Source organism: Schistocerca piceifrons, chromosome 1, assembly GCF_021461385.2.
Source record: "Schistocerca piceifrons isolate TAMUIC-IGC-003096 chromosome 1, iqSchPice1.1, whole genome shotgun sequence".
Lineage (NCBI taxonomy): Eukaryota > Metazoa > Arthropoda > Insecta > Orthoptera > Acrididae > Schistocerca > Schistocerca piceifrons.
This window is the reverse complement of record NC_060138.1, coordinates 633,749,915-633,767,676: the sequence shown is the minus strand read 5'-3', so window position 1 is coordinate 633,767,676 and position 17,762 is coordinate 633,749,915. Positions and strand designations below refer to the sequence as shown.

Below are 17,762 nucleotides of genomic sequence, written 5' to 3'. Positions count from 1 at the left end.
GAACCGCTCGGCCACCCCGGCCGGTCCATAGCGTCAACGTAACTCTATGTTCAGAACCAGGAATCACATTAGTCCCTAAGCTTACACACTACTTAACCTATATTATCCTAAGGACAAACACACACACCCATGCCTGAGGGAGGACTCGAACCTCCGCCGGGACCAGCCGCACAGTCCATGACAGTTTCGCCGCACGTTGGGTTCCACGAACGCTAATACACACCCACTCAAGAAACCGCGTAATCTCGTTAGTAGCGAAAAGTATCAAGCCAATGCTGGTGATCTATTTGGCAACTTAATCACCTTAGAGGAGTGATGGGTGTACCGCCATGACCTCCAGACAAAGGGCCGAAGGCGAGCTGTGAAATCACCATGGTAGAAAAAAGGCTAAGACCGATCATGAGGCAAGGTGATGCTGAGTGATTCTTGCGATTGTGGTGGTGTGGTCCTAACAGATTACACTCGTAAGTGGCAAATTGTCGCAGGAGCATGCTAGAGGAATATCTTGTCGATGTTAAAAAAAGGGAGGTGGTCAAGACGAAGCTCCGCAACTGCAGCTCGGCTCATTCTCCAAGGGGTGCAGCCATACCTGCTGTTCTTACAGGGTGTCTCAGCAGAAATGCTCAATATTCACGGATACAGTAGTAACGACCATTCGAAACAAAAATGTCTAATGAACATGGCCACTGAACTTTACATCTTAAGAGCTTGAGCACTTACACATCTTCGATAATGTGAAACAAATCTCTTCTGCAAATTCTTTACTTTCCATATTTTGAGAGGTGGTAGCATGGAGTAAAACGGGAAACTAATGTCCAGTAAATATGGGTTCTAAAGCGCAGATCTTAAGATCTAGAGCACTTGTTCATTTTCCGTAATGTAAAACAAATCTCTTCTACTCAAAAAGTGCTCATAGCTCTTAAGATAATCAATTTAGAGCCCACGTTTACTGGTATTTTTTAATGTTTTGGTCCATACTGTAGTACCGTCCAATGATCGCGGCAACACGAACCGATACCACAGACTTCAGCGAGGACTAACTGAAGCCCGCAACAACCAATGGGAGGCACTACAGAAGACCACGCCTCCCTCTCAGCAAAGTAGCGCTCTCATATTGAGGTCAAAGTAGTGTCGAGTATGAAAGAGCTCAGCCCTGTTCGAGACTCCAACTACAACAGTCAACATCGTCATTTAAAACAGTGACATGTAACGTATCTGATGAAATGAACTTGCGTAAATATTGCATTTTATACTTCGAGAAAACAATTTGTTAATCTGAGCATCATATGATGTTTTCATACTAAATTATAGTTGTAAATTATCGAGCGATCCTGTGGGAAAAAGCTATGTCAAAGTCAAGTAAATCTTTTACCAATTATGTAATGAAGTGAACTAATGTATCATGCGCATCATCTTCCAGAGCACATATTACCTCTTTCCAAAATATGGAAAGCAAAGAGCTTACAGTAGAAGAGATTTGTTCTGAAGATAAAGAAATGCTGATAGCTCTCGATGTATGCATTTTAGAGCCCCTGACCTTTCCTCCTGTGACACCCTGTATAGGTGATGCAATTTTCCCTCACTCCTTCAGGCGGTATGGAATGACTTCTTTCTCTTTCCTTGTTGAGGAAACCATTGCATGGCATGTATTCTGAAGATGGAACGTTTCCTAAACTGCAAAAACGCGGAACCACAGACAAGAGCGTTGCCACCTCACCCATTGTTGGGAAAAATGTATCACATTGAAGGGTAAATACGTATAGGAGGACTAACACCAAGTCTCGCGGTTGCAGCTCGATTCCGACGTGAAACGTCTATTGGTCCGCCGATCCAACTTCCTTGTGTGACAAGATACTGTTAATTTAAATTGATAATAACTACGAGTCTAATAATTCGTAGACATTAGATGAGCCCACAACGGACAGACCATGTCTATATGTGCGACTTCCTGTTAGAGTGTGATTTGTGTAAAATTATACACTGAAGACCCAAAGAAACTGGTACAACTGCCTAACATTCGTGTAGGGCTCCCGCGAGCGCACAGAAGTGCCGCAATACGACGTGACATGGACTCGACTAACTTCTGAAGTAGTGCTGGAGGAAATTGACACATGAACCTGCATCACTGTCCATAAATCCGTAAGAGTACGAGGGGGTGGAGATGTCTTCTGAAAAGCACGTTGCAAGGATCCCAGATATGCTCAATAATGTTCATATCTGGGGAGTCTTTTGGCCGTCAGAAGTGTTTAAACGCAGAAGAGTGTTGATGGAGCTACTCTGTAACAATTATTGCCCTGTACTGCTGGAATTGTCGGAATGCGCAATGGACATGACAGGATGCTTACGTACGTGTCACCTCAGAGTCGTATCTAGATGTATCAGAACTCCCATATCACTCCAGCTGCACATGCCCCACACCATTACAGAGCCTCCACCAGCTTAAACAGCCCCTGAAGGGTCCATGGATTTATGAGGTTGTCTCCATACCCGTACACGTCCATCCGCTCGATACAACTCTAAACGAAGCTCGTTCGACCAGGCAACATGTTTCCAGTCATCAACAGTCCAATGTCGGTGTTGAAGGACCGAGACAAGGCGTAAAGCTTTATGTCGTGCAGTAATCAAGGGTGCACTAAAAGATCTTCGACTCCCAAAGTCGATATCGATGATGTTCGTTGGATGGTTCGCACGCTGACACTTGTTGATGGTCCAGCATTGAAATTTGCAGTAATTAGCGGAAGAGTTGTACTTCTGTCACGTTTAACGATTCTGCTCAATTGTCGTTGGTCCTGGTCTTGCAGGTTCTTTTTCCGGCCGCAGCGATGTCGGAGAGTTGATGTTTTACCGGATTTCTGATATCCACGGTACACTCGTGAAATGGTCGTACGGGAATACCCGCAGTTTATCGCTACGTCGGAGATGCTGTGCTCCATCACTCGTGCGCCGACTATAATACCACGTTGAAACTAATTTAAATCTTGATAACCTGGCATTCTAGCGTCAGTAGCCGATGTAACAACTTGCCAGACACATGTTGTCTTATATAGGCTTTGCCGACCGCAGCGCCGTATTCTGCCCGTTTACATATCTCTGTATTTGAACACGCATGCCTATACCACTTTCTTTGGCGCTTCAGTGTACATTAGTGTTGCGTGGAATCGCCGTTAGCTATGACACTGTTTCGGCTATCATTCTGAATAGCTTTCAGTGCGTTACTAAGACCCAAAATGAGATAATAAAAATATTCGTCGGAATATACGTGAAAATCGGTGTTAAACTGAAAATTAAAAAATAATGGAAGATCTCGTCTCATATGGCTCGTAAGTGTGCTCGGAAAGCTCGTGTAGAAAGTAATCCAAAAAGCTTACAAAGTCCAGAACCAAGCCAAACCTAATGCAAGGGTTACAGTAACCTCGATAAGGAAATAAAAACGGGCAGAGAGGTTAAGTAGCTCGCCCATCTAGTATACAGTAGGCCAACCAGTGACAGTCCACACTCGTGATTTATGTATTCTGTAACTGTGAGACTGCTCTCTGTAGCAGTTGTGTTCAAGAGACTGATAACCAAATTTCGAATTAATACGGTACACTTGATGTGATTTCATCCGTACGTTTTTTACTAGAAGTCTGTGGTGGAGAGTCTGGGGGGAACTGCGTCCATAGAAACAGTTTTGGAGGTGATAAATAAAATCTTCCTACAACCGCTAGTAGTTATGGATTACAAATAGTTCGTACAACGAACCTGCGAGTAGTTGTTGTGCTTCTGTACTACCACCGGGTCCCCTTCAGTGACAGACGAAATAGTGTATCCTAACAAGATAACCTCCCAATCGCCTCCCCCTCAGACTTAGTTATAAGTTGGCACAGTGGATAGGCCTTGAAAAACTGAACACAGATCAATCGAGAAAACAGGAAGAAGTTGTGTGGAACTATGAAAAAAATAGGCAAAATATACAAACTGAGTAGTCGATGCGCAAGATATGTAGTTTATATGAAAAATTCTTATGTTTTCATCACTTTTTGGGAGTTATTATCACATCCACAAGAAAACCTAAATCGGGCAAGGTAGAAGAGTCTTTTTACCCATTCGCCAAGTGTACAAGTTAGGTGGGTCGACAACATATTCCTGTCATGTGACGCACATGCCGTTACCAGTGTCGTATAGAATATATCAGACACGTTTTCCTGTGGAGGAATCGGTTGACCTATGACCTTGCGATCAAAGTTTTCGGTTCCCATTGGAGAGGCACGTCCTTTCGTCTACTAATCGCACGGTTTTACAGTGCGGTCGCAAAACACAGACACTAAACTTATTACAGTGAATGAACGGACAGATCATAACTTTGCGAAAATAAAGAAAGTAAACTTTTCACTCGAGTGAAGACTTGAACCAAGGACCTCTCGTTCCACATCTGCTCACGCTAACCACGGGACCACGGTGCTCCTGAGCTCACGTTATTCTTGATGTTGCCTATCTTGCGCATGGACTACTCACTTTGAATATTTTGCTTATTTTTTTCATAGTTCTGCACAACTTCTTCCTGTTTTCTCGATTGATCTGTGTTCAGTTTTTCAAGGCCTATCCACTGTGCCAACTCATAACTAAATCTGAAGGGGGTGCGATGGCGAGGTTCCCTTGTAAGTATCCTTGTGATCATTTCAGTACTTGGGGGAAAGGCGACGAATAAATCGTGAGATAAAAGTCTGTGGACACGGCAGTGGAAGGAAGTGCGCCAGGCTGCAGTACAGTAGAGCAGAGTAGAGCAGTAAGAGCAGCGGTGGAGAGCGGACGTGTCTCTCCAGTGTATGTATGTGTGTGTGGGGGGGGGGGGGGGGGGAGGGGCGCAGTGAGCCGCTAGCAGCCAACTGGCACGAAACGCCGTAGCTCACGTCACCCGCAAATCACCCGGGCTTTCACACCGCACCGACCTCCTGTTAACGTCCCCCTACTGTGCAGTCTTCTCGTCCGTTTTTCAATACACATTCTTTTGCCTTGCTAACTTTTTCCTGCTCACTATTAAAGCAACTGAGGGTCTTCATAGTCAATCACTAACCCATGTACGAGGTGTGACGAACAAGTAATGAGACTGATGTGAAAAAAAATGTTGCTTACCGTTGTAGTCAAGTTTAGTGTTGTCTCCTCCAAAGGAGTTCCCTTCTAATTGCACACACTTTTTACAGCGCTTCTGCCACTGATGGTAACATTTATGGAATTCATCTTCTGTTATATCCTCCAAGACACAGCTTTTTGGACATCTTGTGTTGTTTGAAAATGGTGTCCCTTGACCGCCGTTTTGACTCTTGGAAATAGAAAAAAGTCGCACAGAGTGATATCTGGTGAATAAGGTGGATGTGGTAGTACTGAAATTTGTTTTGAGGTTGAAAATTGCTGTACTGACAGAGCAGTATGGGAGATTTTTGGGGACCATTTTTGCACAAATCTTTTTCATACCAAGATCTTCAGTTATTATTAGATGAACCGTTTCTCGATTGATGTTCACTTCTTCTGCAATCATTTTCACGGATAATCTCTATCAGATCGTATGAGTTCACGCACCCTGGCCAAGTTGACATCCGTCCGTGAGGTTGATGGTCGTCCATTCGTTCTGCCTTCACTAAACATTTTATGCCAACGAAAAACTTGAGCTCTTGACATAACCTACCCTCCAAAAGCCTTCTGAAGCTTACCTTAAGCTGTCGTCGCGTTTTCCCCTATTTAACGCAAAAAGAAATGGAGTACCATTGCGCAATAATATGCGGTCCATTTCCGTGACGAGAGACACAAACACGTCTTAACTTATTACAGCTCAACTCAAGACTGAGCAGTTGCATCGATGTGCCGCTTTGACTAGAAGCAGCTTGTACACCAAGGTCAAATATATTGTGCCTAAGCAAGCCTGCAGGGTTACCACATCTTGCAAAGAAAATCAGTCTCATTACTTTATTGTCACACCTCATATATCACTAAAAGTCTAAGCCAGGGCACGATTACAATTGCGAGTTGCCTTCCTAAAAGTCCTCAGGGGCAAGAATAATTTGATTTTCAGTATTTCGTATAGTTTTTGATCGAATTTGGTTCAAATGGTTCAAATGGCTCTGAGCACTATGAGACTTAACATCTGTGGTCATCAGTCCCCTAGAACTTAGAACTACTTAAACCTAACTAACCTAAGAACACCACACACATCCATGTCCGAGGCAGGATTCGAACCTGCGACCGAAGCAGTCTGATCGAATTTCAAAATTTAAAATTCTGTCATAAGCTACACATGAAGAGATATAATCTTACGTTGAAAGTTTAACACATTAAGTCACGTATTACAGTTAGATGCTGTATCTACGTCATGAGGCACGCGGTAACTCTGGCACGCGGACTATTCAGACTACCCATCTAGTATTTGAGAATGAGTGCACTTCATTTCAAACCTTAACGAAATTTTTGCTCGCTGACACAAATCAGAAATTAATAAAAGGAGATTCGTTTGTCGCTTACCATGTTTTCGTTGTTCACGTACTAGTAACTCTGCTCCAAACACATTTTTTTAGGCAATGTTCACATAGACCACAGAATGTGCCTGCAAATTTATATAATTGCACGACACATATAGTCATAGAAAAAAGTATTCGTTGTTCATGTAGAATAACTGTATTTATTAGAACTAGAGACTACAACCAGACATGTTATTTGGTGAACTAACTGTATAGGGTTTCCTTCCTAATATGTACATACAAACGATTATCTAATTAGCCTCCTGCAAAAAGCAATTAAATATTCTGTAGCGCCCGGCGTCACACAGTGATAAGAAGTAATCGTACCTACAAATAAAATTACAACTTAAATAAATGTAATGATTACGTTAGCACTTTTTGGGCATTACTCTTCTTTGTATCACTTCTGTTAACCTCTTTGGGATGAACTGAACCTGTTTTGGGAGTCTCTGAAGGAACATTTCGCCATTCATGGTGTAGACATTGTTTCAGAGCAGTCTTACTTTGTACTTCATATTTTCTGACCATTCTATCAAGCGTACTTCAAAGATGCTCACGTGGATTTAAGATCTGCAACCTATATTGGAAACGTGGGAACAAGAGGAGTACGGTACAGCAAGCACAGGCGAACAATTTCCTCTGTATGCTTCGGATCAGTGTGTTGTTGAAAGTTGTAAGAAAGAGCTAATACTTCGAAGACTGTTCTGCCTGTTAAGCATCGGCTGAAGTTTAGCGGCAGATTTCGGAACGTTTCAATTGCTCTAACGTTCTCGTTTAGGGGTGTTATCAATATATTTAAAATCTAGGAAATACGATTTACTACTCAGTGTGAAAAATCAAATTAGTTCTGTTTCGAGGTGCACGAATCTAAGACTTGTTGCATAGTCTCAAAGTTCTGTATTTAACACACTGAACAAATCTTTCTTTCTTCTCGTTTGAAAAATTTGGAATGAAGTAAGTAGAAAGATGAGAGAGTAGGGGAAACTACATCCTTATCGAGATTAGGAGTTACAGCTATTCGTTTCACTTGACTTTCTACCAACGTACCACTGCCTTTATTTCTCGCTTGAATTTATGAGTTACAGGCCCGAAGTTGAGTTGAAGACTTTTTCTAAATGGATAGTACGGCTCGTTGTACTCTTGACAATCCAATGGTAATATCATTAAACTCTGGCTCAAGCCTACTAAATTCCACTCTTGTTTCCTATTTATTCCAGTAATTTTTTTACAAACTGGTGGTATATGAAAGTTATTATTCTTCTCATCTAGTAATCACAAGCGAAACGTGCACAGTGAAACAGTTGCAGAAACAATTGTCACTTAAACTGTTTATTTTGGGGTGACAATATAGGAAACAGTAATATACAAATTACAGTTCCTTTGATTTCTCTTAATTGTGAGTTAGGCCCTTTCCGCAGAAAAGGTTTCAAACCACCGGTGATAGCAAATGTAACCTAAATTTCTAAGATACGCAACTACATACTCTAGAGTACTGAGAAATCACCAATGTAAAAATTTGATGTAGACACGAAGTGATCTTTTTAGCAGTGAAAAATATCGTGCGGTTGCATGAAATCTCTTTCTAATATGTTAATCACCCAATCAACATTAAAATGGCCACGCATCTATGATTTTCCGGGCGTGTACGTGATGTTATTTATCCTGGATTAAGCATTCTCTCCCTCCAGTTGTGCCTACAGTACTAAAGCATCTGCCGGCCGCGGTGGTCTAGCGGTTCAGGCGCTCAGTCCGAAACCGCACGACCGCTACGGTCGCAGGTTCGAATCCTGCCTCGGGCATGAATGTGTGTGATGTCCTTAGGTTAGTTAGGTTTAAGTAGTTCTAAGTTCTAGGGGACTGATGGCCACAGATGTTAAATCCCATAGTGCTCAGAGCCATTTGAACCATTTTTACTAAAGCATCTATATTCTTCGGGCAAAGTACACTTTCTGTCACGATTCACAAGTGCTGCTTGCAAATATTCGCTGAAAGACATCATCACACTTTGTCATACACTGAGAAAACGATCTGGTGTTTCCATTCTGTGGAAAGGTCATCAGGAATAGGTAATCGTTCTCACTAAGAGAGTTCCGAGTTGTAACAATATTCGGAAGTGGTGGCATTTCGATTCCCGTACCATCACCGTGATTCACATCTTCTTCTGTTTCGATAAATCATTCGGACAGAAGTAGGGTGGTCCAGCGACAAAGCCACAAACAGTTCCTTCCACTGTCATTCTCTAGTAGAGTTAATGCGTCGTTTGTTACTCCATATCACCATATTCCTAACAGAGTACAGGAAGGTCGCATCGTATGTTACAATGTTACATTTAATGTGACTTTAAGGGTGAGCATAATTTCTATAAAGTACCAGCTTAGCGCTTGCTGCTTCGCTCGCGTAGATTGTATGGTATGCACAGTCACTTTTTTTCGTCGACTTTGTTTGCAACACCTAAACTTTGTGCGCTAATTAAGGCCATGGAAGCATGGGCTGAACCAAATGTACTTCTGACCAGAAAGCGATTCCTGCACTGGAGTCCAAGGTTTTTGTTAATCACGCCTTTTGCGTTCTTGTGGCGATATTTCCATAGAAACTTTTATCCCCTAACACATACTTCTTTACATCTAACCTAGAAGTGAAATACCAGTCATCATAGATTTCGCTTTTAATTTTGTTAATATCACGAAATACTTTCTTAAAAATTTTCGTCCCTTCTTAGATGATGCCTACAGTATAATATCTAAACCTGCTCCAAATTTCAAATCCTTAGCAATTTGATGTTTCAGTGAATCAGTTCCACCTTATTTCAGCCCTTAGGAGCTGAATTTCCAAAACCAGTGAAAGAATTTTTTTTTTATTTCTGACCGAGAAGCCAATTACCAGTTTTCATAGATTTAGCTTTAGAAATGCTTTCGCAGTGAAATACTTTCATAAAACATTTCACCTTCCAAATGCACTGAAACCCATAATTTTGATTTCCAACCATGAAGTCACATATCAGTTTTCACTGGTATACTTTTTAAAAATACATTTGCAGCTCTTTAATAATAATTTATTCGCGAAAAAGCTTTCATCCTCTATTTCACCCTCATAAGGGCTAAATTCCCAAAAATACTGAAACATGGATTTCTTTGTTCCTAACCGAGAAACCAAATAGCAATTTTCGTAGGTCTAGCCTCAAGATGGCCTTAATAGCGATATATTTTCAAAAAACCTTTCATCCTCTATTTCACCCCATCGTGGGTGGAATTTCGAGAGCCCGCATCTCGTGGTCGTGCGGTAGCGTTCTTGCTTCCCACGCCCGGGTTCCCGGGTTCGATTCCCGGCGGGGTCAGGGATTTTCTCTACCTCGTGATGGCTGGGTGTTGTGTGCTGTCCTTAGGTTATTTAGGTTTAAGTAGTTCTAAGTTCTAGGGGACTGATGACCATAGATGTTAAGTCCCATAGTGCTCAGAGCCATTTGAACCATTTTTGAATTTCGAAAAATCACTTCTTAAACGGCGTCTCTCCAAATTTCAAGTTTCTATTCTTAGCGGTTAGTGCTGGGCGAAGATGAACCAATCCGTCTGCTCATTCTGTTTTATATGTACAGATAAGAAATTTCGGTGAACTTATTTCTCATTTTTGTTGTGCTAATGAAAAATTCTTTCGACGTCACATACGTTATGCAACTAAAGACAAGCTCTTCGATTAATACATTGCGTGATTGATCCAGGTTCCCTGCAATTTTCTTTGGTAATCGGAAAAAAAGTTTTCGTGCTGCCGGAACCTGTCACCTTTCTAACGCGTCTTAAACTAAAAAGCTTTCTCAATTTTTGTGGCCATTTTACCCGTAGTGGCTTTATAAATATCTTATTAACGCTGACATTCTGCGCACAGATAATGAAAAATTTGTTATGGCACCACGTTCATATCGTGCTATTAAGTTAAGCATCGGTCAGAGTGGCGGATCCTCGTATATTTAAGCTTACATGTGAATGTGTGTGAACTGCGTGTTGATTTCCCAGGAATACTACTTTCCTTCATCGGTATTCTCGCTAATTACTTCCTTTTTATTTTATTTCCAACACTATACATTTCCCACATGATTCACGCGTTTAAATACTGCATCAGTTTTCCGCTGCTTAGTGTTTTGTTGACGTCTGCATTTTTTTAGAGGAAAAAGAATAGCAAATAAACGACACAGGGCTGTGAACGTTGTATGGTTTTAAATGTGTGAATTACGTGGAAAATGTGCACTGCTACAAATAAAAAGTACGGACAATGAAACGAGTAAAAAGTGAGGATACCTGTGAAATATTCTCCCAGGCAACGCGTCCACATGTGAGCTGAAAGAGGTGCAGTAAAAACCACCACTGATCGCATGTTTGTGTGTGTATACACGTCATGAGTAGGCAGTGCAGTAGTGGGTGTTGACTTTACTACTTGTGCTCATTTATTCTCTCTTCCCAATCGGTGACGGTAGATATTTAGGGAATTATCAGTTCGTATATAATATGTCTAAATCTCTGTCGCTGACAACATTTGTATACATGACAAGTCAAGATGTTAGAAAATCATTACGACAATTACTAGTGATAGGATGATGCGTTTGCTTCACAGATTCTCAGATGAACCTCAATACAAATAAATTCAAGGTAGCTTGAGTAAACAAATGAAAATACCGAATGTCATTTGACCACATGATCAGTGAAATGTCACTGGATACAGATTCGAACGTCAAATCCTAGAAATATCAGCCCGGAACGATTTGCTATGGGACGATCTCATAAACCTACTGTGAAAGGCAAATAATAAATTGAATTTGGCTGGAAGGATCCTAAATAAATATAAATTGTCTGTAAAGAAATGCCTTGCAAAATTCACGGCTAGACTAATAAATATTTTCTACATTGTTAGACCTATCACAAGCCAAATAAGTACGAGAGGTGGAGAAGAATTAAAGAATAGCGGCACAGTTCGTCGCGAGTTTCCTTAATGGTTCCCAAACCGCCGTGGAAATGTTCTTGAAACGGTTGGAAAGGAGAATATAGTTTCGTGCCACGTCGACAAGGAGGACGTCAGAATTAAACCACTGGACAAAACGGGGAATGTGCCGAGGGAGGTAGTACTGTGGATAAGGCATGGGACTTAATTTCGAGGGACTACAGTTCAACTTCCCTTCCGGACGTTCATTTTCAGGTTTTTTGTGATTCCCTTAATCACTCCAGACGAAAGCCATAGTGGTTAATATGAGTTTTCATAGCTGAATTTCGTCCTTACCATCCCTAAAGCCATTATAATTAATGAATAGCTTAAGAAAGACACTACACCTCTGATACAGTTATATGACCAAAAAAAAAAAAAAAGCCGCGCGGTACTAGCCGAGCGGTCTGGGGCGCTTCAGTCATGGACTGTACGGCTGGTCCCGGCAGAGGTTCGAGTCCTCCCTCGGGCATGGGCGTGTGTGTTTGTCCTTATGATAATTTAGGTTAAGTAGTGTGTAAGCTTAGGGACTGATAACCTTAGTAATGAAGTCCCATAAGATTTCACACACATTTGAACATTTTTGAACAACAAAAATAACTAAAGTAATGCGTGGGAAATAATAAACCGTAGGCCTTTAAGAGCCGTTCCGGTATACGTGTGAAGCGGTTTGTAGAAACCACGGAAAGTCTAAACTGACGTCTTCGGTTTTTCGCCGCCTACAAAATTCGGCTTTCAGCTGCTACTTTATTTATTACACAACATATATTTTTCTGTCAACTGTCAGAATAAACAACACAATTACAAGAAAAATATATGTATCTCATAAAGCAAAAAATAGCAGACTTGGACGGGGAATGCGAATTTCACTCCTCCGCGACTTACGTCCTTTGAATTAACCACTGCTTCCACTCGCCTGATAATATAACTGGAATGGAAAACATTACCCGCAAGATGTACAAACATTATTCCCACATTTTCAAGAGTTGTCTTTTCGTATCGATTGAACGAACACGTTTCCTAGCACATACAACAAAAGGAATCTGCATTTACATTCGCGGCGAAAGTATGTTAGCGCTTTCTCCCGTCCAATTTTAAGAATGGCAATTGGGAAGAAAGATTGCTTCTGTGCTTCCAAATGCAATTTTTTGTTTTTTACTCCACGGTAAATTGTCTGCCGTGCAAACGGCAGACAATTTTACACAAGACAAATTTACACAATATATAAGGCGTTATTCTTCTGATGTGTGTTAATTGGACTTTTTGAGTATTATTACTACAGTCTATCGCGTGGTAAACGATCCATTGATCATCCGGCCTGGTCTACTCAGTATATGCGCTGCGACCTCTCTTAGTCCGATGTGATTTGGATTCTATCCACGTGTGTAGCATTCCAGCAGGGTGTGTACAGATTTTTAGCTACCATGTTTGTCGACCGACCTCAGAGTGCTAGTCACCTACTAACAATTCGAAATCCACCTACGACTGAGCCATTGTGATCATTCCATTTCATTATACTACACAGTGTTACCTATGGTCTTCATGAAACATCTGTGACTCACTGATCTTTTAGCCAAAGTCCACAATAATTTTAGGTTTAGAAAGTGCATAATTTCACATTCGCGTACAGTTAGAGCGATAACTTTGGCACGAAAACGGGAGATATTGGGATTTATACGTAGAAGCGCCGACAGTTATGATTCGCGTCGTGAAACAACCAGAAGCTATTGTAATACATATGTAATCACATGCTACCAATTTCGGTCAAACTACCCCCTTCAAGTCACCTACACGTACATCAAATGTACAAGAAACATTAAATCGCAAAATAGCGATGATGAACCATTGTACATAACATGCTGTCGATATAATACTACATCAAGCTGAGGAAAGGTTCTTTGGCGTCATAAACGTAATTGCCTTTAGCTGCAGCATCTAAGTAAAATAATTAAAAATGAAATATGCTTGAAGATATTAAAAAGCGTAGTAAAAATGTGTATGCATGTCCCACATTGACAAGATTTAACACGAGTATCTGTCACATATACACACAACTAGTACAATTTTTCATCTGTCACCAAAGATTATAAGAGGCAGTCCACGGAAGTGTTCAGCATACAGACTGGCCGCAGTTGCTTCATAAACAAGCAACTGAATCAGCTGATGTTTGTAGCCATCAGCAGTACTGCCGTATTGCTTACAAGTCTCTGGCTATGCTAACTCACATGTACTGTCGCAGTAGTCCCAATTAAAACAAACATCAGCTCATTGATTTCTTTTGGCCAGACAGTTTCCCGAACACTGCAATGGACTGTCGGTTTTCGCACTTGGTGACTGATGTAAGATGTATGCGTGACAGGTACTCGTGTTATGTGTATATCTATAATGTGTATACACATGTATTCAGTGATTTGAAAAGTCCTTATGTGTATTTTAGTTTTTAACTGTTTCATTTATATGCTACAGCTGTGAAACATTATGTATTTGATGCCAAGCAGCCTTCATTTAACTTGATTCAGTATTAATCCTCGAGTATTTTCTATCGAACGGTTCATCGTATAATGTTTGTTATACATTTCATGCATAACATGTACAGCATTGAATGGTCGTTTGATCGAAATCGATTGTCTGCGAATAAATGTACATTTCAACAACATCTGGTTGTTCAGTGTGGCCGCTCTTTATGTACAGTGAAAGTGTGCAGCACTGTCTACAGAAAGTAAGCGAATGGAAACAGAAAGGGGAGATAGTGGTGGAGGTAGTGGTGGTGGTGGTAGTATGCGAACTCTCGGCTACAATCCGTAGAGTTTCTTGTAGAGTACTGATCTACAACCTACATCTATACTCTATACCATACAATCAGATTTAGGGTAGAGGTTGCTTCTGATTGTAACAGTTATTAGAATTTCTCCCGTTCCAAGCACACGAACTGAACGAGACGGCGGAGTGGTTAGCACGCTGGACTCGCATTCGGGAGGACGACGGTTCAGATCCGCTTCCGACAATCCAGATTTAAGTTTTCCGTGATTTCCTTAAAACTCTCCATGCCAAAGTCGGAACGGCTCCTTTGAAAGGGGACGCCCGATTTCCTCCCCCACACCGTCATAATCAGAACTTGTGCTCCGTCTCTAATGAACTCCGTCTCTAATGACCTCGATGTCGATGAGACGCTAAGCCCTAATTTTCCGTGCTTCCTTCGTTCCAATCATGTAAGAAACGTGCCCGCTGCTATTCCCTTCACGGCCCATACAGGAGTGATAGGTAGAGCGTTGCAGTATTTTCTTATAGTCGTAACTTAATGCTCGTCTGAAGATAATTTTAATAGCCAAGAACGTATCATTAGTTAAGATCGTCATTTTCTGATCTTGAGAAAACTTGTTGGTATGCGTCCTCTTCCATTGTGACTATATAACACATGCCAAGCTGACACTAGCTGATAGTAGGTAGCACATTCCAGACAGGTATGTCAAAAGTAAAAAAAGGTTTGTCACAAAAAAAAAGTTAGGGATGTCACACACATAAAATTTCACTGACGCTTATTAGATGCTGAAACGCGGAACAGTTGACAAATGTGCACAGTTACGCAGTTCAACATGTAACAAGCATCAGTGGAATGTTTTGTGTGTGGACATCGCTAGTGACACAAGGTGCTTTTTAAGCATATTATTTTTGGTTGTAAGGAACCGGTTTTTGTATCCATCAAACCTGTTAATAATGTGCTACACACTATCCACTGTACCGACAACATGACGTGGATGATCGAGTCACAATGGAACAGGGCGTGTGGCAAGAAGTTTTTTGACGATCATAAGGCGACCGTCTTAGCGGTTGAAACCAGTCATCAGGAATAAATAATATCGAATGCTACCTTGGCTATTAAAATTTTCATAAAAGGAAATACAGATCGTACCTTCCGACCTTTAATTGTGAGAAGTTTCAGTTAATCCAGAATGAGATTTCCACTCTGCAGCGGAGTGTGCGTTGATATGAAACTTCCTGGCAGATTAAAACTGTGTGCCCGACCAAGACTCGAACTCGGGACCTTTGCAGGAGAGCTTCTGTAAAGTTTCGAAGGTAGGAGACGAGGTACTGGCAGAAGTGAACCTGTGAGGACGAGTCGTGAGTCGTGCTTGGGTAGCTCAGTTGGTAGAGCACTTGCCCGCCAAAGGCAAAGGTCCCGAGTTCGAGTCTCGGTCCGGCACACAGTTTTAATCAGCCAGGAAGTTTCATTTCAGTTAATGTTGGTTCTTGAAACTTTACAAGCATACGCTGGATAGTTTGCGCCCATCTTAAAATGCCTATCTGTCCAGATTTTCCAACATCTCCATAACTCTCTCCCCTAGTCGAATAAACCTATAAACATTCCTGGTGCCTTTCTTTTTGTACGTTTAATATCCCTTGTTTTGCTTGGCTAGGATTCCATACTCTTCAGTGGTATTCTAGGATGGTTCACACGAGGGTGGTGTAAGCAATGTCCTTTGTACATTGATTGCGTTTTCCTAGTATCCTACTTACGAACCGAAGTCTGTTGGGGTTGTGTGGTCGTTCCACTCCGTATCCCCTTCGATTTATTGCGGGTTGTGACTCACTGACATTGCGGTCAAAAGATGTTCGGTTTTTTCGCTTGGGATTCCAGTGTGTTAGAACGAGGGGATAGTGTGAGCCGCTTGGCGGCCAGTTCTTAGCCGGTGTGTTAGGCAGGCGCTGCGCGGCGGCGGCGGCTACACACCTCCTCCTGGGCCATCAGCTCGAGCTGGTCGAGGTCCATGGCGGGGTAGCGCTTGCGCAGGTCGCGCAACGTCTGGATGTACTCGCGGCGCGACTGCTCGAACTCGCGCACCTCCTCGCTGGCGGCCGCCTCCTCGAGCGAGCGCAGCGCGCCGTCCACGTGGTTCACCTTGCTCATCTCGACGTCGCCCGCCTCCGACTCGACGATGACGCCGCGCCGGTTCATGCGGTAGCCCTTGTGCAGGTACTTGTAGATGAGCAGCCGGCGGTCGGCGATGTACGCCGTGATCACCGTCGCGGGGAAGAACATGAACGTGAGCAGGCCCTCCCAGACGTCCACGACGCCGTACGACGACACCGACAGGATGACGTAGAGCCAGATGTACGCGAACACCGACCACGTGGCGGTGACGAAGAAGACGCGCAGGTGCTTGATCTTGCGCACCTCGCCGTCGGGGATGACGCAGACGCAGATGGCGATGATGACGAACAGGTTGTAGGCGGCGCTGCCCACGATAGTGCCGGGGCCGAGGTCTCCCGCGTTGAAGTTCTTGGCGTAGATCTCGATGATGGAGAGGAGGATCTCGGGCGCGGAGGAGCCGAGGGCCATCAGCGTCAGGTTGGCGACGGTCTCGTTCCACACGCGCACCACCAGGATCTGCGTCTCGCCGGACTTTTTGCGCACCGTGATCTCCTTCTCCTGCGACGTGATGACCTCGATGGCCGCCATGAAGCGGTCGCTGATGATGGAGACGCCGATGAAGAGGTAGAGCAGGGCGAAGAAGTAGACGAGGCCGCGGGCGACGCGGTCGCCGGCGCTGAGGTTGTCCTGCGGCATCCAGACGGGCAGCAGCAGGCCCGGCTGGCACGCGGTGGCGTTGTCGCCGGCGTCGCCGTCGCCGTGCGACGCGCCGGCCAGCGGCAGCGGGAGCAGCGCGCACAGCGCGGCCGCGGCGCACCAGCAGCTCGCCATCGCCGCCGGACCCACACTGCCGCCCGGGACGGCGCGACGAGCCCGCCCGAGCCGGCCGCGCATGCGCGCCGCGCACCGGCCGGACCAGCGCGCCCGCCGTGCCATAGGTCCAGGCGGCGGCCGGGGGCGCACCGCGCCGCTACCTCATCCCGCCTGTGTTACAGACCCGTACAGTACCGACGTGACGCTGTGTAATATCTCTTTACATTCTACTAATTATCCCTGAACAATTCTATGAGTGAATTACGCTTTCTACTTCACTATCTATATACTCGCAGAATCGATGCGAAAAGTAGTACAGTACTATTATTATTCCATGTGCGCATAATTACTCTTTGTAATATTCTCTCTGGTGTGTGTTGAGGGGACTTCTAGGATTTTCTCCGTGCCGAATAGCCGCATTGAATAATTGTTCAAAAAGGGTTCAAATGGCTCTGAGCACTATGGGACTTAACATCTGTGGTCATCAGTCCCCTAGAACTTAGAACTACTTAAACCTAACTAACCTAAGGACATCACACACATCCATGCCCGAGGCAGGATTGGAACCTACGACCGTAGCGGTCGCGCGGTTCCGGACTGAGCGCCTAGAACCGCGAGACCACCGC

At 43.4% G+C, this 17,762-nt stretch overlaps 1 protein-coding gene and 1 non-coding gene across 2 annotated transcripts in view; one reads left to right on the top strand and one right to left on the bottom strand.

Moving 5' to 3' along the window:
* The window catches only part of LOC124758756 (sodium/calcium exchanger 3-like), a 232,404-nt gene extending 215,145 nt beyond the window's left edge, over positions 1 to 17,259 (bottom strand). Inside the window, exon 1 of the mRNA XM_047249085.1 lies at positions 16,183 to 17,259. Coding sequence (XP_047105041.1) covers positions 16,183 to 17,259 — 1,077 coding nt within the window. The remainder of the gene's footprint in view (positions 1 to 16,182) is intronic.
* On the top strand, positions 15,581 to 15,655 carry Trnaw-cca. The gene has a single exon. It is a non-coding gene; the product is annotated as a tRNA-Trp (tRNA).
* Positions 17,260 to 17,762: the final 503 nt, after the last annotated feature.